General features: G+C 41.3%; 1 protein-coding gene across 1 annotated transcript; it reads left to right on the top strand.

Moving 5' to 3' along the window:
- The first annotated feature begins 4,028 nt into the window (after positions 1–4,028).
- Positions 4,029–11,041, top strand: hoxb9a (homeobox B9a). Its single transcript, XM_048246378.1, has 2 exons — positions 4,029–5,640; positions 9,121–11,041. Exons 1-2 carry the CDS (start codon positions 5,127–5,129, stop codon positions 9,354–9,356), a joined length of 750 nt encoding a protein of 249 aa, XP_048102335.1. The 5' UTR covers positions 4,029–5,126; the 3' UTR covers positions 9,357–11,041.
- The last annotated feature ends 544 nt before the right edge of the window (positions 11,042–11,585 follow it).

The raw sequence follows: 11,585 nt of genomic DNA, 5'->3' as shown, positions 1-11,585 counted from the left end.
TTACAAACTGGGCAACCCTAGGTTTGTCATACAGAAGAAGCATATGGTATTCCTTAGTCCACTGAGAGGAAGAGGTAGTGCAGTGCAACCAACGCGAAGGCAACGGCCATGTTGAGAAGAGACAATGTTCAACGTCACAAGGCCGTCTGGTTCCTGTAGCGAAATGGGGGGCATTCTACAGCCGGGTTTTATAGCCCCAACAAAACAGAAGTGAGGGAGCACCCATAGGATTGTATTACTTGTATCAGACAGCACTGTCGTATAGAATTCTCAAATTACTTAAGGGGGAAATGAACATGCGCAAGTGTGCTGAGCAGCCTACGACACAGGCCACCTTCCTTGGCCTCCACTACGTCTCTGATTTTACTTTCTGTATTTCTTCCCGTTATATTTAACATATTTCCCGAAATAGGCCGGTTTCATCCCTACGAAGACAGCACCAAGTATCCGTTCTAATAAATTCACTCTTGTGTTGTCACCAAGTTCTTATGTCTGGTAGGCAATTCCAATGGCCTGCGTCCAAAGTCTTGCCACTGAACACGGGGAGGGCTGTGCTACTGTGTGATTTAGGTAGTTTCAAGTTGTTGGGGTGGACGATTAATATCGCAGGAACCTGAAACTGCCTGAATCACTCCAGTGGAACGTGCATCAGAGCCCATGCGTAGTGAACCGAAGCAGGATCCACAAGACATCAGAGATTTTTGGCTTGAACGTGTGCTTGGGTAAGTTGTGTAACAGAAGTTAGCAAAGCTATTGAAATATTTCCATTTGTTGTTTTGGCCATCTTTTTTTTAATGGTCGTCATCTTGTCCATTGTAGCAACCAATCCCAACCTGTTGCGCATAAACAGTTCCTTACTAATGTGGCTTTGTGACCACCATTCCAGTTCGTTACCAGTCGTAAGGCCCTTATGAATAAGGAGACGCCCATCAGTAGTAAATCAGGACACCCAAAACATGGCAGAGGGCTCTGCTTCATTTTAACTTTGCGCCAGGGAGTGAGACACTGCGTGCACAGAGCTCCATTTTATAGCACATTAACTTTTATCCATCTCGGTACATTTTGACACTGACGTCCTCCCAGTGTGAACTAAGATCTAATTTTTGAATAACATATCAAACTACTAGGCCCACTTGATATATTATAATAATTATATAAAAAAAAAAATAAGAATCGATGTTTCTCCATCATCTTTTTATGTGTGTCTGTATTTTATATAGGCAAATAGTATTGTGGAAAGGCTGAATGCTATCTATCCTAGCACACAACACAGCTGCGTTTATTAAGACATAATATACCACCGTTCTCATCATATATAGGTATAGTCTGTGATGATATACCATGACCATACAGTGTGTCCTATTGGTATGTGTTTAGGGATATTTGGGATAAGCTATTCGGCTGTCACGTGTCCCTGTAATGCGCGGGCTTGCGGGTGTGTGTGTGTGTTTTGAGGGTCAGGCCTATGACTTGTGTATCCATGCATACTTGTGACAAGTATCTCGACATTTTTTAAGTAATGGAATATTGATTTTAATTCATTACATCTCCCTTTATCAATTTTGCTAGCAGAAAGGTTTCTTTGCAAGTCGCTAGCAATCGTAACTATTTCAACGTCAATCACTCAACTGAAAATGAATATTATATCCATGACAAAATACTTCATATTGTGAATGAAATTGTAACAATATGCATCCTGATTAGAATGGGCAGTTTAATCAGAATATTTCCGATTTGGAAAAAGTAAGAAAGAAAGTAACTGTACCTTCATGGCAGTCGCAGAGTGACAATAACAAATTATAGCTTGCAATAAGACACATTAAACCAATTCACAGAACACATTCAGTGATTTTCCATAGACATTCTAAGCACATATTCATTATCTATGTATTATTATTATTACGAATATATTAAATAAACGTAAAAACGTTACTTGGCCTAGGCAGTTGTCGGCTCTGGCCTACAATGCCGAAATACATAAGGTCAAAACAATAACTTAACATTCATAAGAGGCTACAGCTTCATCGCAGTTTTTATTATTTTTGATGCCATTCATTTTTACTTATGTAAATTTGCTCTATCTAATGGAAATAGCCCACCCTCAATAATTTCACTTTTTTCATGTCTCCATTTTGATAAAGGCAACTGTTAATAACTGTGATTGGCTGGTGAATATCCAGAATATAATTTGAAATAATACTGCCATTTCTCAATAGCAAGCTGCCATTAGAACTATGTAAAAAAGTGAAGCGTGAATAAAAGACTGGCCTAAAAATAATATCTTATGAATCTTCAAGAACAAACTGGACTTTAATTAGGCACACATACACGCGTATACAGACATGCATGTGAAATAATAACAATGAGGAAACTCATGATATGGCTAAGCATGGAAATTATTAGATTATTCTCTTCACGTCCACCCTACCCAAACAAGCATGGTTCCATTTGGACGCCAGAAGCTTCTTCCTTGGATGGTTGTACAGAAATGCTATTTCGTCTCAACCTCTGCAGGAAGTCATATTTTAGTCAGCTGACCCGTCATCCTGTATAGTATTCTGTTGGAATAGGATCTAGGCCTTAGTGGTAGGGTATGGAGGCAGCGTGTTGAACTGCGCAGGGTGTAGGCTTTTTGCACTTTAAACAATAAGCAAACTCTGTAGAGTCCATTGTAATAAAACTGTATCAAGCCTACAAATACTACATAACTTTTAGCTTTTAACAAGAACTGTAGTTTGCCTAGAAGCAGAGGAAGAACGTGTTGACATTTAATTTCTGCTTGAATTCTTCTGACACCTTATTGTTATCAAGACGAAATCTGAGGAACCAAGTGAAATACCTTGTAGACCGAAGATTTATTTGGTTCACTGGAGATTGAGACGTCGTAAACTTCTGAACTTATTGGCCATTTTGAACGCTGACAGCTGTCTAATACAGCTGATACGTTCAGTATTATCCATGTGCGCTGGAGAGGAGGACCCTGTTTAATGTATCACCACAGCAGGCACATTGATTATGTGAAAATCAGTGTCCAAACCTTACAAAAAAAAAAGAAAAAAGAAGAATAGTTTTTGTTGTGTGGGTAGCGGTTCCTCGCTAACTTGGATAGGGGATTCAGAGGGCTTGGTGGCAGTAAGGCAATGTTCATACTTAGCGGACCCATAAACTCCCTTTAATTACTAGCACTTTTTGCAATCATGATGCCTCTGGATGTAATATTTTTTTGATGTATACTAATATATCCACATGTTTCTTCCTTTATTTATCTCTTAGTCTAAGTAATACAATCTATTAAAAACTCTCAAATGTCAATTTCACACCTTTCATTTTTTGGCTATTTTGTTTTGCATAAACTATCCCAGATATGCAACCTGCTTGACTCTACGGTTCGGGGAATTGGATCATTAGAATTATGAAACCGGCAGTGATGCTATTTGACGCTCTTGCTGTCCTCGGAGAAGCGATGCACTTTAAATGAAAAACATATATTCTAAGTATTTGAAGATGTGTTCTATTTCCAAACAGAATAGTTTTGGTTAGGATAATTGCAATGAGCGTTAGGAGGCTCTTTACTTTGGATATTTACTGGCCTACAGTTTGCGGTGCAAACACATTCTTGTGGGGTTTACAGAAAAAATGCCTCCCATTACACTTTTGGCACGGTTTGCTGTCGTAATAGAGCAGGGTGTATCAAATTATCACCAGCACTGCGCAGTAGGCCATTATATATTTGTAAACACACGAACTATGCCAGTGTAATCTCCTGTTGGTATGGTGCTTATAAATGAGCTGCTATTGTCGCTAATGCTCACCAATGCTCGAAGTTTAACAGCTTAAAACGCCGAACTGAAAGTGATACATTGACCCGTTGCATCTGCAGATCTCTTGCTTCCAAATAAAGAACGGTCTGAATCTTAAATTGAAGTTGCTCCGTGAGGCAAAATGGTTTCTCGCCGCAACGCGGTAGGAGCAGCGAAGTCTGTATGGAGGCCACAATATCGCTCTCCAATGCCAAGTCATTCAAAATGGGCGATGAAAAGGACTGATATATACTTCACCGGTTCCAAGCTGTGGCCCTAGAGAAGTTCTCACATGTCGCTGTTTGACCTACTAACGCCTCACAATGTTATTATCTTAAAGGTATCTATCTTGTTGAAATTCTTCCGCGTTTATGCTACTTATTACGTGCTGCTTAGAAGAGAGTGCGTTTCGGTTGGTGGGAGGAATGCTGAAGTAGAGTCGTTTACGGTCTCCGCCACAGGCAGTATATCAGGTCTATAAAAATCAAAGCTGCCTGATGTAGTATTTTATTATAGTATTAAACGACCAAAAAAGTTCAAGTAGTTTCTTCCATAAATACACAGGATTGTCGCGCGGTGGTGTTTAATACCCTCGTTAAGAAAAATTACTGTTAATTTTCCAATAAAGCACTATTTTACCCTGACGCCCCTCCGCTGAAATGGGCCACGACATTAGTAAGAGCAAGTAAACAGTTGTCCAAGGATAAAACGCATCAAAGAAGTGTTATGTCATAACATGGCGTCGTTAGAAATGAACTTGGATAGGCATTCCTGATCTATATGTTAGATTTGGAAAGCTGCTGATAATTTGATGAGCTGGATGTAATGAACCAATGTGACTGAGCATTTTCTTTTAACTGCTGTTTCTCACATTTACACAGATATGCTAATCAGATGAGCCAAAATACAATCATTTTCCCTTTTATTTCTTCCTCGTTGTTTCTACATATGCATGTCTACATAATGTCAGCGCAATGCAAAATTTAAGTGGAAATTTAATCGCCCGTCGGTAGATATAGTGTGATATATGGACACGCTCTCATTTTGCATATTGCATAAACAAGACAATTTATTTAGAGGGAAAATATGGATAGTGCGAGAGGAGGAGAGCTCACGCAGCCCCTGGCGGAGTGATTTACGCCCCATTGACGCTTTATCAGGCTGGTGAAAAAAGTCTGACCAATCATTTAGCTCGGCGCTCACAACAGAACAGCCTGGCTCTACTTTGTTGGCGAGAGAGTTGAGGAGAGTAGCGTGGAAAAAAATACCCAGTACTCTCTTACATGTTTTCCCTTCAATGAACCGTGCGTTGTATAATGTCCGAGAATGTCCATTTCTGGAACTCTTAGCAACTACTATGTCGATTCCATCATAAGTCATGAGAATGAAGATCCAACCTCGACCAGGTTCTCCAATGTGCAGTATTCAAGCTCTAGGCAACCGGGACATGGCGAGCATCCCGAATTTCCATCCTGCAGTTTCCAGCCCAAACCTCCCGTTTTCAGTTCGTCTTGGAGTCCGTTCAGTCCCCATGCTTCCAACAGCCTACCAGCGGTGTACCACCCGTATATACCAACTCAGCCTGTACCTTCCACGGACAGCCGATACCTCCGCTCATGGCTCGACTGCACCCCGCGAACTGCCGAGTCCCTACCCGGACAAGGGCAGGTCAAGATGGAACCGCTGCTGGGACATCTCGGGGAGCCCACCAAAATCGGAGGGCACGAATTCATTTTGGAATCCTCCTCGTCAAGGGAGCTGAATCCCGGCCAGGGCACCGGGTTCGAAGACAATAAGGACATTTGCGAAGGTAGCGAGGACAAAGAGGGGCCAGATCAAAGTAAGTTATAAAACGAGGAAGTGAACAGTCTGTAAAGCTTTTAATGCTGTCATAAAACAGGAACAAAGACGGCCAGAGCTCCGTGCCTGCTAAGTTTGGTCTGACAGTCTTTGCATGGATGTGATTTCTCTCTGTTGTATTAAAACAGCTATGGGATCATAGTAATATGTTCATTTGATATTAAGTTTTCTGCTGCTGCTTTACTTCAGGAACTTAAACCCTTATCCCTTCATAGGTGTGCAGGTTTCTGGTGCGCCTCGATTTTAGGAAACCAACAGGCAGTGAATGAGATTTTTATGGCAGGGTTCTTAACTCTTGGAGTTGTGTGACTTTTGGCATGGTGTGTGTGTGTGTGTGTGTGTGTGTGTGTGTGTGTGTAAAGATAGCGAGGTTTGAAATAGTAGTGTGTAAATTAAGAATTTGAGAAAGACCAATAACTCGTTATTTGAGCCTCAGTGCACTTCTCTGTATTTCAGCCACATTTTAATTCAGCAATAACTGTGAACATGCCACGCTCAGACACAACCACTATTTCAGTGCTATGTTCGGCGTCTTAGTTTGGTATTGGAATTAGGTTTCTTATCCCCGGGCTGTATGATTTGTGTAAAAATCACACCAAAAATCTAGAAACACATTGGTCCCTCATTTTGCGTTGCTGGCTAATGAAAGAAACAACCTGTCTTGCGTGGCTGAGCAAGAATTATGATTGTGGAGAGAAATAATATTGCTGACAGTTTATGACTCGTATGCCGGCTAGGTTTGCCTTTAAATACCACGGAATAAATCTGCAGTCGACTCCCAGTGAAACGCAAATTCTGGTCTTTGACTAGCAGATTCGTCTGTCTAAGCCGAAGACTTATCGTCGGGATGTTAGTCATTGAACCCCGGGTCTCCCGTGTCCACAGCGGAGCGTGGGAGACTGAGCAAGATCCAGCATAGAGAAAGGGAGCTATTCTGCCCTTATAGCACGGCACAGACTCACGCTATGAGCTATGGATGATTCATCAGACTCTCTGGCTGGGCAAGACTAGTACTTATTCATGTGTGCTTCTCCGCTAAAGCGCCCGTGTAGAAAAAAATACCCTGTTTGATTATAGCAATAACTGTACCGCACCCGTTCAGGCATTTTTTTAAAAAGTGAGTTGTATATGACGCTTCATCTAAGTGTAATGTTCAGCATTCTGACAGATGGTCATTTCTGATTATTTCAGTGGAAATGAACATTGATTTTAATCCACGGTATAGGCTCAGGTCTAATGGACGGTGCGCAACAGAATTCCCTTTGTGTTGCCCTGGGCGGCATTCCAGAATAAACTACTGGCAAAGGCAATGAAGTTGGGAATTACACGTCCCTCTTTGTGCTTCCAGCAGTACGTGAGAGAGAAAAAGTTATTGCCCGCGAAGTTTATTAAGTTATAAGAGGAGCCAACATCCCCATTAATTGTTGTATGTGGGCTCTCTGGGACAGCAACGGAAGGGGAAATAGAAAAGATAAAATACGACATAGTCTCAACGCAGAGAAAGGTAATAACACGCCCTCTAATATGAAAGCTTCATCCTCAGGAGCAATACGGTGACATTACCAGTGGACAGTCTAACAAACGGGACAATTTGCCACCTCGTATCCCTGCTCACTCCATTTAAAACACGATTTAGAACATGAGATAAATAATGCATCTCATGCCTTTGTGATGGAAGTCATGGTTTCATACTAGTTTTCATCCGAAAAAGTAGTTATGTTAATCAGTAACCAAACACTGTTAATGAAGCACACCAACAACTGTGCCTAATACATCTATTAAACTATTGTTTTTTAGGGCCTATCTATTTATTCAACACTAGGCTAGAGTGTTTTAAAACTTCCACAACGTTTTCTTGGAGAACAGCTCTAGTTTTATTCTGCTTGTCTGAAAGTTCTCTTAAGAACATGTAGCCAAGATGCTTCTGGCGATGGATATATCATTTTTAATATTAGTGACATTCTCGTATCGACCCTGAATGTCTTTCTGGAGGGCAGTAGCCATTGTTGAGGTGGAACCATCCTCCTGAAACTATCTTGACATGCCCACCTTTCAGGAGATGCTCCCATCCGAGTTTACAGATGGCACACCCCTCTGTCCACTAGGCTCAGACGTCTTTACACACATATCAATCAATCATTTCCCAACCAGACATATACCCTTTCATGATAGCAGTAATACTGCGTCATAGGATTTAGGATATCGGAGACAGTTGATGTGGCATTGCAGTCCATGTCTTGAGGCGTGAGACGATTGGGTTTCTCCGTGCTGGGTGGCGAGGATGAGAAATGTGTACAGCGTGTCTTTTAATGGGTCAGCTCTTTATCCCTGTCTTAGCCATAGCCCCCAGAAAATCCATGCGAGTGATGGAAACTTTAAGTCACACGGGGAAAGCCTTGAATTTGAGGCTGTGAATTGGGATTTGGTGAATAGGTGATTTTGTGCTCCAGGGGACAGTGAAGGACCACTTTGCTCTGGACAAAGGCTTACAACCCTTCAGTCCTAGTGCTCCAGAATAGGAAGAATATCTGCAACTCCAAAATGACTCCAATGCGATCCTTAATGAGTCTTTCTTGTTTGAGAGCATAGCTCATTGACACATAGCACAAGCAAGACAAAATGGCACAGCATACACGTGGCATTATCTGGACAACCACCCGGGTACAAATAACGAAAGAAACACATTTTTTTCACTTTTGCCTTCTCGGGGAAAACACCCAAACCGAAATAGTCCTTCCCCAGTGGATCAAATCACTTTAATTTCCTACACATTTCTCCTAAAGCACAGATAATCCAGTGGGACAAGCCTCTTCAGCAGAGGGTGCATGTTGAGGCACAAGGCCTCACTGTGGTCTTAGGGTTTAGTGGCCGCTTTGGAGCTGGTGGATATTTTGAAAAGAAAATGTGCATCCCCAAAAAGGCATGCGTGATTGTATGTAATTGCCTTGATATGGGTTCCTTGAGCTATAGGCAAAAGGGTGGTTCTGCCATAATTGGAGCGTCTCGTCAAATACTTCAACAGGGATGAAAATGTCACGTTTACAGATCTGTTTTTTAAACACCCTGCTGCGTTCTGTAAAGGCACTGGGACAGACTATTGTACCTGTGACCGAGCAAGGCATTTGTGTTATAGGTTGCCTCTCCCTCTGAGGTCAATGACGTGTTTCCACATCAACTTCAGAATAGATGTTTATGGATTTACAGTGTCATCAAAGCACGCGCCAAGGTCAAACTGCAGTGCTGTGTCATGACACCACATATCAAACTTGCTTCAAAAGTGTACAGTACACGGGAACATCTCAAAGCCATAACTCCTCATATCTCCTCGATAGACAGTAGGCCTATATAATAGTGATTATGTGTTATTCATTTGCGCAATGCGCTCATTTGCGCGAGCTCATTTGCGCAATGTGCTGATCTCAGACATTTGACTTTGTTTATTTCTTTTCCATATTTACAGGTGATCCATCTGCCAACTGGTTACATGCCCGATCATCTCGGAAAAAGCGCTGCCCATACACCAAATACCAGACCCTGGAGCTAGAGAAGGAGTTCCTCTTCAATATGTATCTAACGAGGGACCGGAGGCACGAGGTGGCTCGTTTGCTGAACTTGACGGAGCGACAAGTGAAAATATGGTTTCAAAATCGACGGATGAAAATGAAGAAAATGAATAAGGATCAGCCGAAGGAATAGGGAGGGATGCCCTTAACACATCATCATACATGTGCTCTCGCGCGCGCGCGCGCGCGCACACACACACACACACACACACACACACACACACACGTTTAGTCATTCACTCTCTCACTAACACACGCACACACACCTCACTGAAATGCCTTTACAGAGTCGGACCCGTTTCTTGTTGGTGATGATGCTTTGAGTGTCTGTCTTTGATTTGTTTCTTTTTGATATAATAAAACACACACTCATTACTGGGCTTCAAACCAACTTTTGAAACGGGAATGGTTGACGCGAGGGCATGTCGCAGGGGCTCAGACTCTCGAAGGCGACTTTATTACTTATTTATTATTTGACGCACTGCGCCGGCGCTCCACTAGGACAGGCGTGTTGTGTTGAAACATGGGCTTCAAGTGACCGTGAATGCTTAAGAAAAATGGGGGATGCTGATTGTGTCCTCTACCTGCATCTTTTCCTTTCTTGGATTTGTTTGTAATCATTCCTTTTTAACACCAATATTTTGTGATGTTATATAATTCAGAAACAAAAATGAAGTAAACCGAGATTATTTGGCGATTATTTAAATAAAAGTAGTGGATGTAATTTAAATCTGTCTCTTTGTTAGGTTGTGTAATTTTAACTGGGTTAGAGTATTTTGTGTCTAGGCCATAGGTGTTTAAGGCTGTTGGATCTAAATTAAAATGGCAGAATAAGCTGACCATAGTTTTAAGGATTTATTATTATTATTATTATTATTATTATTATTATTATTATTATTATTACTGTTGTTCATTTGAGCTAGCGTTGCCTCACGGCCTTGCTCATGCTTTTTCAGCAGCCATTTGCGAAGTCAGTGTCCAGCTTGTGTGATTTCGCATATGCTGTAATCATATATTTATCCATCATTTTGGCTAAATATTTACTCTGAAACTGGAAGATGCTTATGAGGTTTTGCTAAAAACAAATTGTCTTGCGTGCAAAACTGTCAGGCAGTGCCCGGGTCTCTTCGTGATAAGTGTCCTTGTACGGGTACAAATGTGTTTGAAATATCTGTCGGTTTTATATCCCATCTAGATTGATAAAGTTGTGGGTATTATTTTCATGAAATTTACAGAAAATTGATTATTGTTCCGTGTGGGCTGTTTTGAGATCATGCTTCGATATGTTAGTGTGGCACCTGACTTGATGCAAGCGATCCCTTTGGTATCACGTGTATGAAACGTAGAATTAGAGATTACTTTTACCAAATTGTCATTTAAGCATATTCATCTAACATTTTGCCTTTGTTGTTGTAACACACCTGAATGTGCCGGTAACCCAGGGAATGCGTAACTGTCGAATAGAGCCTCTAATTAACAGTTTCCCACCAGTTACGAGCAAATATGTTTACATTAGAGCATGCTCCTTACCATCATGTTTTAGTTCTCCTCATGCGTGTTTTTATTACTAGCATATAGTCCTATCATATAAGTTATCCCTACCTTGCAGATGAGATGAGATGTCTAACTTATTGTAAATACGTTAATAACCCTGGCTCTTTTTATGGAATGCGTTTTATATTTCTGAGAAGGCGGGTTTGGGAAGAGACCTCATACTTGAATGAGAGGTAATCTTTTGGATTTTTAGTTATTGTTTACATGTGTTTGTCCACAATGTCATGAGATTCAACTGTATTGTCCAATAAAACAATTTCTGTATTTGCTCTTATGCTCTGCAACTTTGTACGTTTGGATTGTAATATGCACCACATTAATTTTGTTCCACTTCAGGCATCTTGGCCACAGATGGATACACATCTTTGTGTTTTCTTTGTGTCGCGTGCGTGGTTTGTGGCAATGGAGCACAAACACGCCAGTGTCAAGAGAACGAGACGCCATTAGCTTAGAGCGCCTCACGCCCATGACGTCTTCTCCGGCAGACGCCACGCTAGGTTACTTCCTCCCACAGTTACTGTGTTTGAAAATACAGGGCGACTACATCCAGACAGCTGGTTTGCAATAGCCTACCATATCAAGCTATTTTTTTAGTGTGAAACCTCTCTTGGTGACAGTGCAGGCCTAAATTCTATCCTCCATTTACGGTTTTGTTACTATTTAAAGTCCGCATGCCAAGCTCATATTTTAAAGTAAATTATCGTTTCTTGTCTTTTACTTAAGCGATTTATTCAAACATAGTAGCATTTCATCAACAAATCCGTTGTGTGTAAAACAGGGCAAACGTTACCCTTCTTATCACATTGCC

The sequence above is a fragment of the Alosa alosa genome, chromosome 6 (genome assembly GCF_017589495.1).
Source record: "Alosa alosa isolate M-15738 ecotype Scorff River chromosome 6, AALO_Geno_1.1, whole genome shotgun sequence".
NCBI classification, from domain to species: domain Eukaryota; kingdom Metazoa; phylum Chordata; class Actinopteri; order Clupeiformes; family Clupeidae; genus Alosa; species Alosa alosa.
Note: the sequence above shows the minus strand (reverse complement) of the source record. Positions and strands in the feature narration are given on the sequence as shown.